Source organism: Drosophila elegans, unplaced genomic scaffold (genome assembly GCF_018152505.1).
Source record: "Drosophila elegans isolate 14027-0461.03 unplaced genomic scaffold, ASM1815250v1 contig_767, whole genome shotgun sequence".
In the NCBI taxonomy this organism is placed as follows: Eukaryota; Metazoa; Arthropoda; class Insecta; order Diptera; family Drosophilidae; genus Drosophila; species Drosophila elegans.
The window spans coordinates 333,684-356,744 of record NW_024546120.1 but is presented as its reverse complement, the minus strand read 5'-3'; the positions used below and the strand labels follow the sequence as shown (position 1 = coordinate 356,744).

At 41.6% G+C, this 23,061-nt stretch overlaps 1 protein-coding gene across 3 annotated transcripts in view; it reads left to right on the top strand.

Moving 5' to 3' along the window:
- Positions 1-23,061, top strand: part of LOC108145645 (double-strand-break repair protein rad21-like protein 1) — a 185,593-nt gene that overhangs the window by 68,278 nt on the left and 94,254 nt on the right. For 2 of the 3 annotated variants that reach the window (XM_041710105.1, XM_041710103.1), the window contains exons 4-6: positions 793-972; positions 1,127-1,382; positions 1,442-2,192. In XM_041710105.1, coding sequence (XP_041566039.1) covers positions 793-972; positions 1,127-1,382; positions 1,442-2,192 — 1,187 coding nt within the window. The remainder of the gene's footprint in view (positions 1-792; positions 973-1,126; positions 1,383-1,441; positions 2,193-23,061) is intronic. The other variant, XM_041710104.1, reaches the window with a different exon arrangement.

Sequence of the window (23,061 nt, the reverse complement as noted above, 5' to 3'; positions counted from 1 at the left end):
TGTAATTTTTTTTGGAAATTCTTCTTGATTATTTAAATATTTGAATTATTCAGAATTACGCTTTTAATTTTATTAAAATAGGAAAACGATATCATATAGGAACTTAAATAGTTGAGCTGTAAATCATCATAGCTTCAATGCTTTAAAACATACACGCAAGTAAATATTAATTTTAATGTCTTCAAGAATATTTAATTTTTGCAATAGCTGCAAGGGTATGAAAACTTCAGCTTGCCGAAGTTTGCTTCCTTTCCTGTTTTTAAATCAAACTAGTTACTTAGTCCTCTGCCGCCGCTGTTATGCCGGCCAAAACCTATCTAACGCTCGTTAGATAGGGTCGTGAAGATCGCTTATGTAAAGAGACAGAGCGAAAGAACTGTTAGCGGGGGTGGGGGTGCTGCACGCTCCTAGCTTCTAGATGGCGCCACCCAAGCCCGATTGTTTTGTGGGGGTATAATTAGTTTGTTAGCTGAGGAATGAGCATGGCTTGCAAATATTTAGCAGAACAAAACTTTTTTGTTGAAAAAAATTCCGGTCTGTGAAGGGAAGACGATGTAAAGTTAAAATGTATTCGTTTTAAATGTTTCAGATTCAACCATCCGCAATGTCGGAAATGGCAAACTTTCGACATTATTATTACAAATGAAGATTACCCTTTTTAAAATAATTTGTTACCTTGCAATATATTGTGTTATTACATTTTCGACCATTTGGCGAAATAGAAGATCGACAAGTAAATGTTATACCTTCGGATTACAAGCTTACACTTCTTGTTTCTTATTATTTTTTTAGAACCAGAACTTTTCGAAGATGACCTTTTCGGTGAACCTTCTCAGCCAGTTGAGCAGATAGCTAAGGAACCTACAGCAATTATAATCGCAGATGATTTTGATGAAGATGAAATTGACAATTGTAATAACGTTCCGTCGCCTGCCACATCTTGCATAAATTCAGTTGTTGATGAAAAAGGTGGTAAGAATTTAATAATCAAATGTGTCAAATAATTGGACGCCCAGAATACAAAATATGGCTGCTTGTGTTGTTTTTACTTGTTTTTTTAGTTTCTAGAGATTCTCCAAATTGTTGATACGTTTGAGTTGAATAATTTACAATATTATTTTTTTAGAAACTATTTTGCACGAACATTCCAATGTGGGCGACAATGTGCCCATAAATGAATTAACTCTTGTCCAAAACGAGGATGATGGATTCGCTTTAGCCCCAATTGACGCAACCATTTATAAGGGATTAACAAAGGCCAAACGCAAAAGAAAACTTATTATTGATGAAATAAAAAATATTTCTGGAGAGGAAATGAAAGCACAATTAGCCGATACTTCTGATATATTAACTACTCTCGATCTGGCCCCCCCTACAAAAAGGTATTAAGTTAATATTGCGTAAAACATAGATAGTAAAGATGTCTTTATTTTATTTGTAGACTGATGTATTGGAAAGAAACCGGAGGTGTTGAAAAACTGTTTTCCTTACCATCAAGATCCATACCAGCCACATCCTTATTTAATAATTATAATAGACAGTTGTTTTCACATTCAACATTCTTTGAGGACTTTTCAAGTGTGGCTCCAATGGAAATTCTTGCATTGGAATTTTATACCCATGAAAACGAGAATTCGCTAATTATTTTTAATAAAAAAGGTCGCAAACGAAAGAATGATCCTGTAACTAATCCCTTTTTGGACCATGTATCAGATTCACTTACTCAAAGCTTAGAGGTCCCTGAAGTTTTAAGAGAAGACCAAAAATCTATAGGGCTATCTGCCGTGTCTTTAAACATTGCAACAAAAGAGCAAGAAAGTATTGGCTGTCAAAATGCATCAACTCTTTTCGATCACATGAGAAGTCCTGATTTATTGTCCTTGAATGATATGGAACATTTTTCATCAATTAATGACCTGCCATTAACACCAAGAAATGCGATTAATGACATGGGGGATGATTTTAACCAAGGAGACTCAACGCCGCCTGGATTAGATCACGGTCACACCACTCCGCAGCATACGAATATTAGTGAGATAGACAATATCCCAAATATACCTACAGATCAAATAAGCGCAATATTAAATGAATCTGAGAAACAACCTTTACTTAATGAGAACGGCTTTTCCAAAAGGACAAAAGACTTTTCAAAAGAATGGCACAACTATGAAATTCCAACCTTTGTTGTTCAGGTAAGTTCGTAAGACTAGTTCAAAACAATATTTATTTATTAATTTAATTATTATTTTTTTTATCTGAGAAACAACAAGTGCATATGAATCAACGTTAGCCACGCAAATCCAAAAGCATTTTGTTGTTGGGTCGCCAGAAATCACTTTTTGTCTTCGTTGAATAGTTGATCTCGCAGCGATAAATTTCTACTTCAAAAATGTTCTTTGTAATTTAATTTTATGTTTTATTTTATTATTTATATTTTTTAATACCCCTTTTTGTTAATATATTTAAATGTTTCCTTCATTCATGCCCAAACTCCGTTTTTATACGCTTGCAGGGGGTATTATAATTTCAGTCAGGAGTTTGCAACGCAGTGAAGGAGACGTTTCCGACCCTATAAAGTATATATATTATTGATCAGCATCACTAGGCTAGTCGATCTAACCATGTCCGTCTGTCAGTCTGTCCGTCCGTTTCTACGCAAACTAGTCTCTCAGTTTTAAAGCTATCTGCATGAAACTTTCCCAAAAGTTGTCTTCTATTGCAGGTAGTATATAAGTCGGAACGAGCCGGATCGGACGACTATAGCATTTAGCTCCCATAGGAACAATCGTAAAAATAAAAAAAAAAAAATTATTACTTTTCTGTTTTTTATTTATTTTTTTTTTTTAGTTCTTCGACATATAGTAATAGTTAAATATTTCCGAATTACGGTTTAAATTTATCAAAATCGGACGACTGACTATATCATATAGCTTCCATAGGTACAATCGGAAAAAAATACAAAAAAAAAATTATAACTTTGCTGTTTTTAATTTTTCTATTAGTTCTTCGACATATAGTAATGGTTAAATATTTCAGAATTACGGTTTAAATTTCATCAAAATCGGACGACTCTATCATATAGCTCCCAAAGAAATAATAAAAATATATAAAATAACTATCTAATAATTGAGCTGAAAATCATCATTGCTTCAATGTTTTAGACATATACGCAAGTAAATCATAATTTTAATGTTTTCAAAAATTCAATTAATAAAATTCTTGCAATAGCTGCAAGGGTATATAAACTTCGGCTTGCCGAAGTTTGCTTCCTTTCTTGTTAAAGTTAATTTTTAAAAAAGCTAAGACTCGATCAAATTTGAAAAAAATATTGACATTTCAAAGCCACCACAATAAGTTGCACAGTACAAACTCGTAAAAAGCGGAAACAATGTTATTTAATAGTTTTTGTATATTAAGGAGTTGGTGGTCTAATTAATTTTAAAAATCAGCACTTTAGAGATATGATTATTTTGTTTACCAAGTCTCTATAATTTATTTATTTTTTTTTTAAATTTAAAGTTTCCAAGGTTTTTTATTTGCGGCAACATCGAACCAACCCGTGTTTCAGCTAGTTACACATAATAGTTTACAGTACAACTATGGTAGGGAAAGAGGTATTTCATCTATCGACCCAATAATGTAGATTGCAAGCTTCAGTACTGCTTTTGGCGACAGCACTGAGAAGGCTGTATTTATAAAAAGCATTCTAGGAAACAGCTGCTTTAATAAATTCAATTGAATATCTTTTACCTAATAATTCTTTCTTAAGATGGTAACTCTCTAAAATCTCTAATATTTACACTTAATAGCAAAAATGCACAAAAGAAATACTTTTTATACCTTTCAAAACTTTAAAGTTCTGTCAATACCTTCCAAGTCATTAGATAAGCAAACATACTAATTATTTTTACATAAATATTCGAACGAAAACATAACATAAAAACATAAAAACATAAAAATTCGAAGCACAATTCGCAGACACTAATAGACTGCTGATGCACAAATACATTAGCGGCCAAAGAAATCCGAAAACCTATGCAAACTTTGAACTGACGTAAAATATGTGAAAAAAGTTTAATCGGTTTCGTGTTATCTAATATGTATTTAGTATTAAAATTCCGTCTAGTTTGCTAAATCGTAAGGTGCCATATTGGCTTTCCCATCTGAAAATGTAAGCCTTCGCGATATTAGCGCTTCAGTTGGGTTTTTTAAATTTGAAACTTACTAAAAAAAATTAAATTGTTTTCGAGTTCCTAAGTTTTTTTTAAAAAGTATCAATAATTTTACTCAAAGACTTATTCTAAAAAAAAAAAAAAATATTAGAATCGAAAAAAGAGTTGATTTGGTTAGCATACATTCATTTAATTTATTCTTGCAACAATAAACCCAATTTTAAAAAATGTGTACGAAACGATCCGACAGCGTTCTAAACGCTCTGCATATAAGTTGGGCGGCTAGCCTATGAGTGGATTTAAGGTTTCGGCTGTAGCTTGTCTGCTAACCAGCACCGCCTCGAATTTTTGAGGAACAAGATACAGGCCTGGGATGGCTGAAAATGCGCTGATTAGCTCAAAGCTCCGGTTGAAGCCCACTACCTGGGTCCTCCCTGGCAGAGCGAGGCGAAGAACTCCGTCATCACGTTCCATAGCAAGGGTGCCAGTACGGAACCTTGAGGAACTCAACCGGCAATCCTGACGATCTCCAGTCCCTCTGGGACGTCGAACTGCATAATGCTCTCGATTAAATAGCTCCTAATCATCATCGACAAGACCTCAAGAGTGCAGCTCCATTAAGCCGTCTTAAAGGCGTTCCTGATGTCGAGGGGAGGCAGTACTCTTTTTCTCCACCTTTCCATCTAGTGCCGGCTTTTGCAGACTTTCGAACGTCGATTTAGCATTTTCCCCGTTGCCGTTATGGCTCTCTCTAAACGAGAGCTTATTAGGTGTTCCAGGACCTTACCGACGCCATCTATAAGACAAATTGGCCTTTAGGACGACGGGTCATCTGGCGGCTTCCCAGGTTTAGGCAGAAGTACGAGGCGTTGGGATTTCCATCTCGCCGGGTGGGAACCTTCCCTTAGACAGCAGCCATAAATCCCGGCAAGCTTTTCGGGGCGAAGAGTTAGGACGAGTTTTAACACCCGGTTCGGGACGACACCAGGTCCGGGGGACATGCCAGGCTTGACCATCATGGCTTCCAACACGCTTTCACGCACTCCCTTCTGACACTCAGCTATTGTAAGTTGCTTTCCTATGTCGACTGTGGTTTCACCTTACAGGGATCCAACTATAGCAAACGGCTTGGATTTGCTCCATAACACGGCTGTACAGCAGGTCTTGCGCTGCCGCGCAGCGATTGAGATTCAGCTTAATCACTTGCATGTCCGTTTGGTTGTTTGTCACTCCGTTTGTCGACAGGGGACAGTTTCGGCCGTCCGCATGGTGGTTTGGTGGTGTTCCTTAGAACCATTGCTGATGCACCGTTTTTGCACTCCGCTTTTTTATGGCCTTATTTGCCGCATCTAAAGCATTCTTTGCTTCTGCCGGTCTTCCCAACTATTGGCGATATGACTTACTTCTCGGCACTTGAAGCACCTGGGGTGAGAGTCAAGCTCCTACCTTTGTTCTCCTTGAGCTTGATTGTGAATTTTAGCATCAGGTCACCCTTCGTCGTTCTTCTGACTTTTGCCACCTTCTCAACCACCTCGTTGAGTCTCGCATCCCTGCTCAAGTGACGAGACACAGGACTTCGCTGTATGATAGCCCTGACGTTGGGCGGATAATCAGCACATCTGGTTTTGCCCGCATTCCTCTGCCCGGCCGCATTGTGTGCGAATTGGGTGCCAGGTCCATTTGCCAGCCCCCGTTGTGGCTGGGGTTTTCTGGGGATGCCTCTTTTTCAAGGCACGTCCTCTTGAGGAGGGCGGTGCTCAACCTAGTTTAGGTACTTCAGGTACATGTCCCCTCACGGTTTGGCAACTTATATCCGCCATCTCCTTGGGGACGGCTGCGGCCGTTACGCCGAGCTGTTGGAGGATCACCGTTTGAAACTCCCTCATCTTGGCGATCGCGTTCTTCATCACTTGGTTGATGCTCCGAACCTTCTATTCGTTCACTTTCCCAAGTATCTCATCCAGAATTTCTCCTAGTTCCTAGTTCTGGGTCCGTTTATCCGGGCTAGGCGTGTCCCTGGCTTTGTTCGCATAGAGGATTCAACTCCTGCCCCGTTCAAATTAGGTACCTGCTTCCTTACTTGTGGGGGTGTGGGGTAGGGATGTATTCCCCCTCTGCAGTTAAGACGAGAGTTGAAAGGGCCATTGCTCGTCGTCTCCGACACTTTGTTGGCCAAGTAGGCCTCCGGCATAGCAGCACTGATTGGAACGAGGGTTAGAGCCTAAAGAATCCGTGCGCCTGCCCCAGAATTGTCTGCAGGTGGATTTCCACTTAAGTGGTTGCCACATGGAGCCACATGCCATTCGACATTCCAATTTTTTGCGTTTTCTTTCCGCCAGTTGAAGATAAGCTGCCGACCGCTCTAGTTCAAAGATTCAGATCGAACCGCCGCCCACAATGGCACAGACGCGATGCGTTTTTTAGCAGATCAGACGCCGAGGAGCGATATTAATAATAGGGCTGCTGACTGTTTCGGTTCAGACGCAGCCTGCACCGCCCGGTTAGTATGGGCATCCCGCGGTGAACGAAGATTTCCTTCCGATTTTTGCGCGATGGAGCACTTACCCCGCTTTTGGTACTCCGCGGAGGGGTTTGGCTAGGCCTGTTCCGCGACCTTTCGTACCTGAAGGCCCATACAGACCGCATTCTGTACTCAGGCGAAGCTGTGCTGCTATGTAGAAAATTTCAATTCAAATTTCAATGCAGAAACTGCGTCAATGTTCAAGCCCGGGACAGTGAGCGTTGATCGTTAATAAACTTACGCCCTCTGGCGGACCGCAGGGTGGCAAGTTTCCGATCAGCTGGGTGGTTGCCGGCAACTTCTTGACAAACAGCTGTTGTAAAAAGCAGGATGCACGCTTTGCACCTAAGAGAAAGCTGCTACAACAAGTTGGAAAAACTCAAGAAAGTGGTTTACCGCCTTGAATGGGATTGGTTTGCCCAAGACTCAAAAACTTTTGACCCCTGATGTGGCTGAAAGATCTCCTCTGGGACAGCCTCTATCGGTGTGACTAAGTAAGTTCACTGTGGAACACCGTGTCACCTTTGATGCGCCTCCGCCAGCGGGTGGCGGCAGCTGCGCCGCGTCGTCTTATTGAGCTCTCCTTTTCGCATCACTAGGAGAGCCGATCTAGCCATGTCCGTCTGTCCGTCCGTCCGTCTGTCCGTCCGTTTCTACGCAAACTAGTCTCTCAGTTTTAAAGCCATCTGCATTAAACTTTACCAAAAGTTGTCTTTCTATTGCAGGATCGAGCCGGATCGGACGACTATATCATACAGCTCCCATAGGAACAATCGGAAAAATAAATAAAAAAAAATTATAACTTTGGTGTTTTTTAATTTTTTTTTAGTTCTTCGAGATATAGTAATGGTTAAATATTTCAGAATTACGGTTTAAATTTCATCAAAATCGGACGACTATAGCATATAGCTCCCATAGGAACAATTATAAAAATAAATTTAAAAAAAAATTATAACTTTGGTGTTTTTTAATTTTTTTTATTTCTTCGAGATATAGTAATGGTTAAATATTTCAGAATTACGGTTTAAATTTCATAAAAATCGGACGACTTTAGCATATAGCTCCCATAGGAACATAAGTATAGCTGCCATAGGAACTATCGAATAAGCTGCAAATCATCATAGCTTCAATGTTTTTAAACATACACGCAAATAAATCATAATTTTAACGTTGTCAAGAGTATTTAGTTTTTGAAATAGCTGCAAGGGTATATGAACTTCGGCTTGCCGAAGTTTGCTTCCTTTCTTGTTTTTCATGATTTTTACCTGCGTGTGTTTGGAAATAAAAAGGATTTTGTCAGAGTAATATTTTTTTCGCATGTTCCAGCTAACCGTAAGGTACCTATTTCAATCAAGGTTTACACCGCAATTTACCTTTACACGAGTAAAACTTTTTGTAGAAGGACTAATAATTAAAAAAAAAAAATTTTTCCAATTCCTCACAAATCTTACCGCTATGCTTGGCCGAGTATGATTTTCGAAATTTTTATTTGTTCCATTTTTATAGTCTTTTATAGTTCAAAATATTACGTTAAAAATTTAATTTTTTTCTGAATGGTGCATCATTTTTGCTAGTTGCAAAATAAATAAAAAATGCTTTGGGAAAAACGTAGTCGCCGTAACTACGAAACTAAGGAATAACATTTTTTGATTTCGGATCTTCCCACAATGCAGTTTTTGCGTGTGTTTTGAAAAGAACATTCCAAGGTTCTGGAAGGGATTGAGAAAGATAACGGAACGTAGAGCAATTATTTTAAGCGAAGGGAATAAAGAAGTTTCATAAAACAGAATGCGATCGAAGACGAAACATAAAATGTTTTGCTTGTGGTAGTGAAGTAAACATGGTGATGAGTGCACACAATGGAAAAGCTAGAATCCGTGATAACAGTGTAATATTAGGCAGTGGTGCTTTATTTCACATGTGCAGGGAAAAAACATATTTTGGATATTAGAGAGCAATGAGATTATTACGATGTATCAGGCGATAAAGCTGAAGCATAAATAACAGTTTTTTTGTCACGGAACTGAGAAACAATTTTTTATCATTTGGTAAATAAATTAGTTATGGAAATTCACTTAACAAATAAAATTTCTTGTGTCATTAAAGAAAAGAATTGTTCAAAGCGCTTTTAGATGCCGAAATCTTTATGGTCAGATTGCCGGGTAAAAAAGAAGCGACTCAGTTCAACTGGATTTGGACAGTTTACAGGAACTTTCAAGGATATGTTAAGTACGAGGATTTGTATTGACTAATGCAAGAAATTTTGATTGTGCGAAATGTATAATAACAAAAAACCATTTGATCGTTTTAATGGCATATACACAAATATTATACTTGAACTAACACATACGGATATTTGAGGACCAATGCGCGTAGCCTCAATATTTGGAGCATGACGATTATACAAGATATGTATGGACTTATTTTTTGAAAAGGCGTAAGTGCCTTTAAAGTTTTTGTGACTTATATAGAGCGACAAACTAGATGCAAAGTAAAGCATATGCGTAGCGATAACGATCGGGAATACGTGAATACGGAATTATTCATCAACCAACAGTGAGCAATACACCCCTGCAGAATGGAGTAGCAGAAAAGGCCAACCGAACTTAAGTCTAGATTGCGAAGTGTATGCTTTTAGCGGCGACTCTATCACAATTTCTGTGGGCTGAGGCCATTAACACATCAACTTATGGACGTAATCGAACCCGAACTTTAGGATTGTGAAGAAATTAAATGAGCACATTGAGGCAGTTGACCGAGGACCTGTAAATTTTTTCTTGGGACTAGAATTAAACCGAGTCAGACTGCAAGGGGATGTATTCATTCATCAGAAACGGTGAATCCAAAATTTCTTAGCTGAATGGGATATGGTACAGAGCAAACCATCACCCACACCGTTTGCACTGGAAACGATTTTGTAATGGTAATGGTAATAATTTAGAAAATTTTGTTTGTTACACAGATGCGGACTGGGTATCAGAATCATCCAATCGAAAGTCATACAGCGGTTACATAGTCATGGCAGCAGGAGACCCGGTTGCTTGGGACGATACGAACGGCTGTGTCTTTCTTGAGTACCTCAAATCAAAAAAGTTTAAATCCACGAAGTGAACCTCCTCATGTCTTACTCTTGTCTACTAATAGAACACTTATCAAATCAGAACATAAAATTAACGATGCAGGACCCCCCCTGGAGGTGATCCCCCGCACCAGACGGGAAATACTTCGTGGCCACAAGTACGGACAATGGAACGTTCAACGGAATATCCCCCTTCCTTATCAAAAAGACAATTGATTTTGCCGTTGGTGGAGAAGTTGTAGACTGCAACAAGGCCAGAGACGGAAACCTCCTAATCAAAACAAAAAATAAATTCCAAGTCGACAAACTATTAAAACTAACCTTCATACCCGGTGATTTTGGTATACAAATATCAGAACATTGATCTTTGAATTCTTGTAAAGGAGTTATACACCGCAATGACTTGAGAGGAATTGTAGAGAAAGATATATTTGAAAACCTATCCTATCAACACTTTATCGAAGTAAAGAAGATAACAAAGTTAATTTTGAGTAAATCCTCTTAAACTGGATTAATTATTCTTACATACTTGTTAATTAGCCTACTAGAAAATATAAACATGGGCTACGAAAAGGTTAAATTTCGACCTTATATTCCTCCACTAATGCGCTGCTCGAATTGTTGGCGTATTGGACACATTGCTAAATTCTGTAAAAGTTCATCATCATGCTTTAAGTGTAGTCGCACACCCCATATTAATACAGACATCGGGGAAAAATGTAAAGAAAATCCAAGCTGCATCAACTGCCAGTGCCCAATCAAGAAATCAAAGCTATAAAAGTGCTACAAGAAAACGAAAACCGAAATGCCTGGTCTATCAACAAGGACACACCAGCACGACGGAGCTCTATATTTATCAGTGGCCAGAACAAGTCAAAACCACAACCATCAGGAGACTCCACTAACGAAACCCTCATCACCAACAAACATCGAAGAGCCCACGACAAGCAAAAACCGGAAAATAATACATTATGAATTAAACGACAACCTCATCCACAACAGTCAAACTGATTTCAAGAACGGGAATTCGGCTATTGAAAGTCTACTCCCTATTAGCACACGCTGTCTCTCGAAGAAACCATACATCAATAATATCACTTGACTTCCACTCCATCCTTGACCAACTTGCTTATACCGACGATTTTAATGTTATTCTTAAAATAAAAAACAAAAAAATGTTAATATAAACTTAAGTCCCATTATCATATCTATCTCAGACTGGGCCGAATAATCCGGGTCCCAGCTCTTATCCGCAAAATGCAACCATATACAGGTTTGCAGAAAGTAAAAATATAACTGCAATATACTATCCTATACTATACAAATACAGAACGTTACATCGCTAAAAATACTAGGTATACACTTTAACAGCAAACACAGATGGAAAACACATGACCAACTAACATCCAATCAGAAGAACAAAATGAACATAATAAAATGCCTATCAAGTCCAAAATTCAATTGTAACTTCTTCTTAACACTTCTTAACGTCACAAAAGCAATCACCGTCGCGAAAGCAGACTACGGCCTTCCAATCTACGGATACAGTACAAAGTCAACACTAGGAAAAATAAAATCTACTATCAACACAGCCTTCAGAATCGCTCTTGGTGCTTTCAGATCAACTCAACATCCTTTTCGAAGCCCGCGCAGACGCTCTAGGAGATAGACGAGACCTTCTAACTTCAAATCTCATAAAAATTCTAATCAACGCAAAAAACTCCCCAATTATAAAAATATTAATATCCTATCGCCCTCCAAAGCGTAACCAATTCAAATCAACCATATACCGAATAATAGAGATCTGCAAAGCCAATCAGTTGCCATTTAAACAAAAAAAACTTTCCGCGCAAACCACACCACCCTGGAACATCAACTTCTCAAGAATCGTGACAACGCCAAATAACTTTAACAAAACAAACACACCCCCACAAACATTCTGAACACTTCACAAAAAAGCAAGCCAATGATCTCTCGTACACCAAATCTCAGTTAAACAACATTTTCAGCCTCGCTATCACAAACGAAACTGAACCCTGCGCTATGCCATCGGCATACCAATGTTCTCCTTGTCCGGAGGTTCACTTGCAGTAGTCTTAATGACATTTGCAACGTTTCTCTTCACCACCGATGACGTTTGCAGCCGTCAGCCGACCGCTGACTATTGCAGGCCACCACCTTGACGCTGTTTTGAAACCACCCCGAGTCCTTGCAGCATGGTGTTGGCTGGGGGAAGTCTCGGAGCATCGCCATGCACAAGATGGCCAGCTTCTCCTCGACTGCCTTCCATTGATTTTTGGGGATCCGGCCTGCGGGATTTTCCTCGTCCACGAGCGCAATCAAAATCCTGTCCCGGCAATGCAAGAGTTCGTTACCTCTTCGGCTGTGCGTTCTCTGCACTAGAGCTCTCTTGGCCATAATTTGGAAGCACCTTTTTCGCCCACTCCACCTTCTTCAACCATTCGGCTGAGGGGTTGGCGATCTTGCTATGTGATCGGAGTGTCTGCGCTGCAGTCTGCTTCTCCGCATATGTAAAATTGCTTTGCTCGGTCGGTGGAGCGACAGTCTTAGCCGCAACTGCTGCAGTTTTTGGCGCCGCCGCGCACTTTGCAGAGGTGCTGGCGGCCGACTGTCTTCCACCTTTCACCCCCAATTTGGGATGGGGCCCTTTCGGGATAGCCTCCGAGCTGGTGCCAGCACAGGCGGAGCCAACGCTCGAATTACAGTGTCTAGGTATACTGAGGGTCGAGTCCAATGGGTGCTTCCAGTGTCGTGGTATACTGTGAGTTGAGTCCAATGGATGTTTTCGGTGTATTTGATATAATTAAATTTAAAAATGAGAACCTCCTTTGACTTCGCTCAAAATTATAATGAATCTTTATTCTTCTATAAACTAAAGAGTAACTTGTGGAATACAGTGGAATATATGAGAATGGAAATGGTATGATTGGGAATTCGCATATCTAGCAGATTCGAGTAGAGAATGAGAATCTGCATAGTTGGCATCTGATGTGTTGGTTTGTTTGTGGTTCCGCATAGCTGTTAAGTGTTGGTTCTGCTTACTTTCGTTGTTTCCCAAACTCAGCGTTTATGTATCCAGTGTTTAGGTTAATGACTATTTTTCCGAGTTGCTGAAGTTTGGGGGCCAGCGATGTGTCCGCAACAATGTGTGCGGTCACTCCTCCCCCCTAGAGTGGAGAGAGGGCCATAACGAAGGAATGGTCGGCTCCACCAAGGTAGTGCCAGTCGGCGGGTGTGGGAGGAAGATGTTCTGTGGTTTATGACATAATCGGAGGATGACGATCAGGATAAGGGTCAATGATATTGCTGAGTATATGGCCGTACATTTTTAGTGTGTTATATTATCCATATTGATGATTTTTCAGCTGTCGAAAGGGCAGTGTAATTTTTCCAGTGATAATGTTTGATGATAATGATCGTTTGATTTTTTATTATCTTTGACGACTGGTTCTCTGTCGCTGTATTCTTTTCCGTTTATCTATATGGTACAATTCCTATAACGTATTACGAAAGAGCCATTTAAAAGTATTTCATTGTTGCAGGTTGCTTTAAGTGTGGTGTTCTTTCCGTTGAAAATGAAAATAAACCCTTTTTCCGGCTCGAATATGTTCATTTCGTGTCCTGTGTCTATCATTTCACATTTTGTCTCCTTTACGTTATTGACGATGTCTGACAGGCACTTGTTGTTTTTTGTTGTCGAGTCCGTGTGGATTCCCTGACAGAAGAACTGTTGTTCCACCTTAAGGCAGCTTTCGCGAAATTGATGTAAAGTGTTGTTATCATGTGCCAATAATTCGGGGGAAATGATAAAATGTGAATTATTTACTGGAAGGGGTTTGATGTGGGTGAACTTATAAATTTTTGTATCGAAAATTGGTATCTTAACGTTAAACAATAGTTTGTTATTAAAAGTAAAACAAGATGGTGTAAGTATATTATAGATGTGCTCATCTAATTGTAGGGTAATGTTTTGTATGATTAACATATTTCTTATAGTATTTATTTCTTGTTTGTTAAACAAGAATTTTGGGATTAAGTGTAAAAATGTTTTCTCTATCTTCCCTAAGTTCCTTGAAGATAGTGTTTTGTGCTGTGTCTAAACATTTTTGTGTTTTGATTTGTTCGCTATTTATATGGTTCATAATATTAAATCTAAATCTAATAATAACCTGTTTATCGAAATGTTCCTGTTTTTCTGGAGCATTTTTTAATGCGTGGGAGGTAACTTTTAGAGCATTGATTACTGAAAGTATGTTTTATCCGTCGTTGTCGTCTAAATTACCCGAAATTGACTGAGCATGGTTCCCCTTTTTGTTCTAGCGTGTGGGAGTAGGGTGTCTTTTCTGACTTCTAGTTGTTGTAGTTTCCCTTTTATAATTCCTAGCGAAATGTCAAATGTTTCATCTAGTCTGAGGTCTTTTAATGTGTTTTTTATTCTGGAAAGGCATTATTTAAACTCTTGAACATCTACGACATGGGTTAGAATTGTATAGCTCTGTGTTATACGAGCGCCTTTCAGATGAATAAAGGCGACGGGTGAAGATCCGTTGAGTCTTTCTAAAGAAAAGGATTTCGTGGCGGAATGGGTAGTTCTGGAATGAAGTAGTTTATTGAGTGTTATTATTTATTCATTTATTTATTCGCCAAACTTATTACTCCTGATTATCTTTCTTATTTTCTGCTTGTGTAGTTTTTGTTGTCTGGTTGTTAGTAATGTAACTCCTTTGTTGGCCCTGACTTTGTGTAAGGAAAATCTAGGTGATATCTTGTTTCTCCTATTCTCTTTTCCAAAGATTACATCGTCGGGTTCGACTTGGATTGGTGGTTCCCTATCTTCGTTAAATTTGGTTACCGTTTTTCCTGTTTGGTTATCTAGTTGTTCTTGAATTTTGGGATATATTTCTTTCATTTCCTTCATAAATTCATTCAGTCTTGCCAAATAGTCATGGTGGCAGTGGAATTTTACTGTTTTTTCAAACATGTGGGTTCTGCCATGAAACGGTGTATGAGCAGTGCTAGAGTGTATTATTATTATTATTAATATCGGGGTGTCCAGTGTACCGCGACCTATAAGATCTATTGTACCCCCATTCAGAGCCTACAGCTCAGATTTCAACCCACTTCCTCGAATAAAGTCGAGGAGTTTTAGTGGGTTGATTCTTACTAGGAGCTCAGGTGTAAGAGTTCTGGTTCCTAAGATTTTACATCTTATGCTTGCTAACGCCGGACAGTCTGCAATGATGTGTCTAGAGGTTTCGTCCTCTATGTCGCAGAATCTGCAAGTTCCACTGCTGGTTATTCCCATCTTACCTAGGTGACTTTTCAGTCTACAGTGCCCGGTTAGTAATCCGGTAACGATCCTAAGTGAGTTTTTCCCCAGTTGAATAAGTTCCTTGAACCTCTTCTTGTTATAGTTATTTATTTGAGTTTTGGCTTGCCTAAGTCCTGGGGTATTTCTCCAGTGTTCTTGTCTCATGGCGCCTTCCGCTTTCCTAAGGTATTCTTTTATAGTGTGCCTCCCTATGCCACAGTAGGGCTCTGGGCCTACCAGGGGCTGTTCGGCTCCTAGTTTTGCCATTTTATCGGCAAGTTCATTTCCGGATATGTCCTTATGTCCCGGAATCCATCTGAGGGTCAGCCTGTTTCGACTGCCCAGTATATTTAGCTTACTCTTCACCTCTAGGACTAGCTTCGAGGTGATTTTGTTGCTATGTAAAGCAGTAATTGCTGCTCGGCTGTCCGAAAGGATCGATATGTCCTTTTCCTTGTATCCACGCTGTATGTTGAGCTCTGCACAACGTCCAATGGCACATACCTCAGCCTGGAATATGCTGGTGTATTGGCCAAGGGATTCGTGGTATTTTATGCGAGGCCCTACCACTCCAAGGCCCGTGCCTTGTTGTGTCAGGGATCCATCTGTGTACCATGCAATGGTGTGTTTAGCCATCGGATGCACTCCAGACAGTGTGGTCCAATCTTTCTTATTGCCTAGGTGTGCTGTGAAGTTCTGCTCGAAGATTAGTTCGGCTGTCATTTCATCCCTAGGGTGGAGTATTAGGGGCACCTCACCTAACAAATTAGTCGCATCCCTGTTATTTAGAATGCAACCACTACTTGTGCCCTCAGTGCTTATTCTCAGGAGTGTAGCTTTGCGTTGAATATCAATCACATAGTGGAGTGGTGTTAGCTCCATCAAAACTTCTAAGGCAGCTGTAGGACAGGTTCTCATTGCCCCTGTCATGCATACGCAGGCAAGTCTTTGTAGTTTTCCTAGCTGGTTTTGCATGCTGATGAGCTTAGCTCGTTTGCCCCATGCAAGTGCTCCGTAAGTGAGGATTGGTCTCACGATCATTAAGTATAGCCATCGTATTATCTGAGGCCTGGTTCCCCAGGATTTCCCAGCAATTTTCCGACAGGTATAGAGTGCTCTGTAACACTTTTCCAATGTCTTTTGGACATGGGAAGCGAAAGTCAGTTTACTATCTAAAGTGATTCCTAGATATTTAACCTCTCGGCTAGTTTCTATAGGAATTCCTAGCAGTGAGATTTGTCTCATTCTCTGTAGTTTGTACTTCCTTGTGAAAGGAACGATGACTGTCAGCTCGAACTGCATCATGTGATGTGTTGTCGAAGGCTCCCTCTATGTCTAGAAAGGCACAGATACCTATTTCTTTGCTGTCAATTGCCCCTTCTAGGGTGCGACATGGTTGATAAAGTGCAGTGTCTGTTGAACGGCCTGCTCTATATGCATGCTGTGTGTTTTGCAGCGGACAGTCTCTGAGAGCTGTTCTTCTGATGTTGTAGTCTACCAGTTTTTCCAGCGTTTTGAGACAAAACGAAGTTAAGCTGATAGGTCTGAAGGACTTTGGGCTGGTGATGTCTTTCTGCCCGATCTTGGGGATGAAGACCACCCTAGCGCTGCACCATGCACTTGGGATATACCCAAGGGCTAGGCTGCTCACCAATAGTCTTCTTAGGCGGGTTAGGAGTAGTTCCTGCCCCTGCTGTAAGAAAGCTGGAGAGATCATGTCTAATCCCGGTGATTTAAATGGTTGGAAGGTTCCAATAGCCCATTTGAGTTTCTCGGGCGTAACTATAGATTTGGCTGTTGCCCAGTCACTGGCTACTGTCCTAGGGGGTTCTATGTTGATCACGCCTTGCGTTTCCCATAGTGGGAGTATTCCCCGGGAAATGCGTGTCAAATAGCAATTCTAATTTCTCCCGATCCGTGGAGGTGAAGGTGTTATTCCCTTTCCTCAGGGCTAAATTACTATCCGCTGCACTTTTAGCCATTGCTTTTTGCAGTCTCGCGCCCTCGTTGACGTTACTTATTGCCTCACAGAAGTTCCTATAGTTTTTCCGTTTGGCCTTCCTGATCTCTTTGTTGTAGAGCGTCAGGCTTTGCCTGTATAGTTCCCAGTTTCTATCAGTTTTTGGTTTGTTGAAGAGCATCCGAGTGGTTACTCGTAGTCGTTCAAGACTAGCATTCCACCATGGTGCGTCTGTTTCCCGCCTCTGTCTACCTAGAGGACAACTGTCTTCAAAGGCATTTACTATCTTGTGGCCCAGGTTGTCTACCGCTCTGTCTAATTCCAAGGGATGTCTAGGGTATCCTGACGGTTCGTTTGAAATATTGAGCTCTAGAGTTGACCTGAATTTGTCCCAGTTTGTTTTTCTGGGGTTTCTTTTAGGGCTACATCTTTTTGTTTTGAAGGCTACTTCAAACAAAATTGTCCTGTGGTCTGACATTGATTCTTCTGGTGACACATGCCAGTTCTTAAAGTGGGATTTAAAAGAATTGGTTACTAGAGTTATGTCTAGCACCTCTTCTCGTACCCTAGTAACAAATGTCGGCCTGGCGCCGACATTACAGATCTCTAGGTTATTGTTTAAAATAAATTCTAGTAATTGCTCACCTCTGTTGTTGACATCCGTGCTACCCCAGATCACGTGATGTGCGTTGGCATCACATCCTATGATGAGGGGGATCTTGTTCGTCCGGCAGTGGTCTACTAGCCCGGGTATTCCTGGCGGTGGACAGGCCTCCTCCCCGGCAAAGTAGGCGGAGGCCACTGCTAGTTTCGGTGCAGCTTCTGTGCCGTTGATGGTTACGGCGACGCAGTCTCTGCTCATGAACTCTGAAAAGATACTATAGTTGATATCTTTCCTTATAACGATGCATGATCTGGGAGGTGATCCTCCTGGATCGCATATTACCTTAGTGTCCTTCGTGTACAGGCCTTTTATGCCATGGTGCCACCATGGCTCCTGTACAAGGGCTAGCCCGAGGTGTTGGGAGGTGAACATCCTCGCCAAGACAGCAGATGCTGCTTTGGCCCGATGGATGTTTACCTGGGCTAGCCGAGTGCTGCTTGTTGCAGCCATCACTCCGAGGTTTGATGCTCCGTGAGGTCTGGTGAAGAGAGAGAGCAAGTCTCTCCACCACCGGCTATCACGGTAACCTCGGCTTCTTCGCAGCTTTCGTCCAGGAGGAGCTCCTGGGCCAGCTCTTGGGATGACATAGGGTGTCCATCCCCTTGGTCGTCCCCAATGTCCATGCTGGTGATGGATTGTTCATCCTGTTCACCACGCTGTGACTTCGGCTCCGCATTCGGTTGTTCGAGGGTATCCTCGATAGCCTTGCATGTGCCGTCATTGGGCGTCTCTTCCGGAGCTCTCTTGGTCTTTTTCAGACCGCTCACGGTGACGTGGCCAAACCGGAAGTTGAGTTTGTGGTCACGCTCCACTATCTCATCCCTTCCGGTCTGGTCCATCCCTACGACCAGGAGTGCACCAGCTCCGTCGTTCTTCCTGGAGATGACCTTCCAGGCGTCCGTCTCGACCCGGTTTTGGAAACCAATGAAGGCCAATATTTCCTCATTGGTCCGGTCGGAGCTCCTCGGGCAGAACAACGTGGCGTTGTATGCTGCCGGGATGTCTGCTCCCGTGCGGGTCTCTAGGGGTACTCCCTTCCACGTCCGCAGCTGAGGTACGGCTCAACTGAGCCTTCATCCAGGCAGTCGATGATCAGGTAACCCACCCTGAAGTGGATTCCCCTGAACACGACGGGACCGCTCCACGCTGACGTGAGCATCTCGTCCATGACCGACTCCCGACTCCGGATAGTTCCTCTGCGGTCAGGCTGGCCGCCGGGAAACCCTCCGGGAGTATAGCCACCCTGATGAGGGTGGCTTTCTTGGCAGCCTCCGCGTAAGTCGGACGGGGTCCGATGACCGGCGGTGCCGAGCTAGAGGGTCTTCCTCCAGCGGTTGTCGGCTTCTGGTTTTGATGGGGCTGGGAAGGTATCTTCCTGGCCCGCACTTTTGCCTTTTCTGCCGCTGCTGCTGATGTGCTAGGCCCCTCTTGCTCAGGGACCCGTGAGGACGTCTCACTAGCCCCCGGGCCGTGCCTAGACCTTTTGGGGGTGTCCGTCGGTGGTGTGCGGCTGGTGTTCAGCCGTTTACCAACCGGTGCTGTCCCCAATGCCGGCTGCTCCCTCGGCTCCTTTGCCTTCTTCAAGGCCTCCTCTGGTGTCATGCCCTGCATGAGGTACCTCAGGTACCACTTTACCTTTGACCCTGGCAGGCCACGCCTGTTGGGGTCGTCCAGTCCTCCGGGCTGTCCCAGGGCTGGAAGAGCGTCCTGCTTCTTCAGCTGCCTGATAGAGGTTGGCCTATCAGATGCGAGAGGTGGGCGTGCTGGCAGGGTAGCTCCTGCTGGCACCCCACGCTCCCTGGCTGGGAATGTCTGGGCTGCTGGTGTAGTCCTAGGCGGGTGCGCTGCCGCCTGGGGTCTGTCGCCTTCGAGGGATCTTTCCTCAAAGTGTCTTGCGACACCGGTTGCAGGGATATCCTGCGGGATTTTTATTTCTTTACTTCTTTTCATGTGGTCCCACGAGCTGCGGAGAAGTATGAGGTCCGCCCGGGCAGAGATCCGCTGTACCCGGGTAAGGCGTACTTAGGACAGGCGGTCGCCACTTGCCCGAACCCTCCGTTTGCGACTGGGCTATTTGTTAACTCGGGCCCCCAGCCAGGCTGACTATCGGCACGGGTCGAATGACACCTTAGTCCGGCACCGAGGTGAGATGTGGGGGGATAGGATGGAGGTGGGTAGTCGTGAGGGAGGGTACACACCCCCTAAAAAGGCTACGGTGTTAAGACGGCCAAACAAGCGTCTTGTCGGTATACCTCCATCGGTATACCCGCTGTTTGTCCGGGGTTGCTTATTTGCTTACGCTTATTCGCAACTAACCTTCCCAGAAGGTCGTTCGCTATCCGCAACCTGCGACCCGCCTGGTGGCCCCAGCTAAGCCTCCTTTCGAACCATCCCACTAGTTCTTGAGGACCAAGGCTAGAGTGTATTGCGTTGTTATATGTTGTCAATACCTCTGCGAATATCTCCGCGTGATCAGATTGGAGTTGGAGTTCCTTTCTGCGGTTATCTATTATTCTATAGAGCTCCGTGAATGTCGAGTGGAATCTTTCGACGAGTGCGTTTCCCGTTGATTGTTGGAATGAGGTATTGTGAATTTCTATATTATACTGGGACAGAAAATCGGTGAGCTAATGAGCTCCCAAAAATATTGCACCCTGGTCAAAGACATTTTTTTTTGGTAGGCCGAAGGTACTAAAATAATTTTGATAGTGCTGCGATTACCTCAATTGAATTTCTATTAGTTAATGAATATGCTTGTGCAAATTTAAAAAATTTATTAATGATGGTCAAGTTATGTGTATTGTTGATTACATAAATATCGATATGGATAACATCTAAGAGTCCTGTTGGTGCCGGTGGGGTTTGAAAAAAAGTTCTGTGAGGTTGTCTATCATATTTGAGTGTTAGGCAATTGTCACAGTCTTTAATTATTTTATGTAATAATTTCCTTCATACGTGGGAAATAAATGTCTCTTTTGAGATGGTTAAGGGTCTCGTCGATACCTCTGTGGTTACTATTAAGATGGTATGACTGAACCCTTTGCTTTTGTTCTTGTAAATCGGGAAGGTCGGTTAGACGTGATGAGCAACGGCAAATATTATACATGTTATATTGCCTGTAAAATAGTTGTTGTATGCTTCTTAGATTACATAAAAGACGTTGTCGGGTGCTAATATGGCATGCGTTTGTTTGGCTTTAGAATAGTCTGCAATATTTTTAAGATTGCGTCAAATGTGTACTCCGGTTCCGAAAATATGCGTCTTATCTTATGGGGAAATAGAGTAATTAATTGTACTGTGATTGATTGACCGATTTGAAAGATTGTTTGGATGTTAAAATAGTTCTGTGGTTTCTGAACAACTGTTATTCTTCCTGGATTTTCATTTACATTTAGATTGGTTTCTATTCTGCTGAGTGCATCAGAGACGACATTCTGAGATCCCTTTTTTAGACTACTTCGAAGTCTTAGGCGGCTAGGGTGGTTTTCCACCAAAGTAATTTTGGGCTTTGGCCCTTAAGATTTTCCAGTCAGACTAGCGGCTTGTGGTCAGTTACTATTTTGAATCGGCGCCCGAAAAAAGTAGGTTCTAAAGTGTCCTACAGACCAAACGATCGCAAACATCTTTTTCTATTGTTGAATATCTAACTTCGGTGTCAGATAGTGTTCTACTGGCAAATGAAATAGGCCTATCGTTGGTGTTTGGTCCTTGAGATAATATTGCGCCTATGGCGTAGTTACTCGTGTCTGTGGTCAGGGTGAACGGTTTCGAGAAATCGGGGTAAGCTAGAATCGGGTCATTACACAAAAGATTTTTAGAATAGGCTACCGCTTCCTTTAATTCTTCGTCTATCACTATTGATTTTTTTCCTTTCAGTTGTCTAGTTAAAGGTTTGGTTATTCCAGCTAAGTCTTTAATTAACTTCCTGTAATAACCCAATAAGCCCAAGAAAGACTTAATTTCCCTAACAGTTTTTAAGCAAGGGAAATTCTTAATTGCTTGAATTTTGTTGGGGTTAGGTTTCACTCCTTCTTGTGTAACAATGTGTCCTAAAAAGTCAATTTCTTTTCTTAGAAAATTGCACTTTGCAGGTTGTATTTTCAGGTTACTTGCTGTTTGTAATTTAGTGAATACAGATTTAATGTCTGTTAAGTGGTTTTGTAGTGAAGGAGAAAATATAATAATATCGTCAAGATATACAAGGAAAACTTTCCCTATTAGATCTCCCAGGACGTTGTCCATAAGGCGCTGGAATTACGCAGGTGCGTTCTTTAGACCGAAAGGCATCCTTGTGAATTCGTAATGTCCGTTTTCGACAGTAAACGCCGTTTTGTTTGCATCACGTGGATCCATCTCAATGTGATGAAAACCACTAGTCAGATTGATTGTTGTAAAATATTTATATTAGGGATTGGGTACCTATCTGAAATTGTTTTTTCGTTTGCCACTTTTTCTGACCGAACGAATCGGTTTTCTTAGGCACGACCCATACATGTGCGCTCCAAGGGGAATGGCTATTTCTGTTAATATTCTGTTGAAGCATCTTTGAAATTTGCTTCCGAACTTCTTCCTTGTGTACGAAAGGCTATCTGTAAGATTTTGTGTGACAACATTCGAAAACGTCAGTTAGTTATTCTCATTATAAACTTTGAATTGTGCAAAGCCATCCAGTGCAGTATATAGACCCCCCGTGATTGATAAGTCATTGTTTAGGGCTGTGGTTTCGAATAAGAAATCCCCTTCCATTATGTTTACAGGGATTGACAATCTGATCTTCGTGTTTTGTGGTACGGTATGTGTTGTGTCTACCGGATTTGTGCTTGTTAGGATTGATAAAGAAGCCTTTTTCATCTCTAGAACAGAGTCCGCTATGTTTATTTTTGCATCTAAGGTACTTAAAAAGTCCATGCCCAAGAGACCATTAAAATGTGGGTGAAAGTAAAATAAAAAGAATTTTGGTTCTTTTGTTGAATCGAATTGTTGGAAGATAACTGAGTCTGTACATTCTTGAATTTGGAATTTGTTGAGAACGGTAGGAATGCTAATAGGAGTGTTTAGTTTTTAAATCTGGTCTTGTGAAACTAGAGTAAAAGAGTAAGTCGATCCGGTATCTATAATAAATTTGTGTGGGTTAGTTGTAAGAAATTTTGAAGTCAAAAATACATAAGGTAAATATTTTCCGACTGGTTGTCCGAGGCTTCTTGTACAAAAATTGCACCATCGTTGATGTTGCAGGAAGCAGTAGGGGTATTGTCGTTTGATCTTCAATTACCCCGGAATGGGTTTTGGGTTCTAGATGAACGACTGTCTTCTTTTAGTGTTCTCGCGGTAAC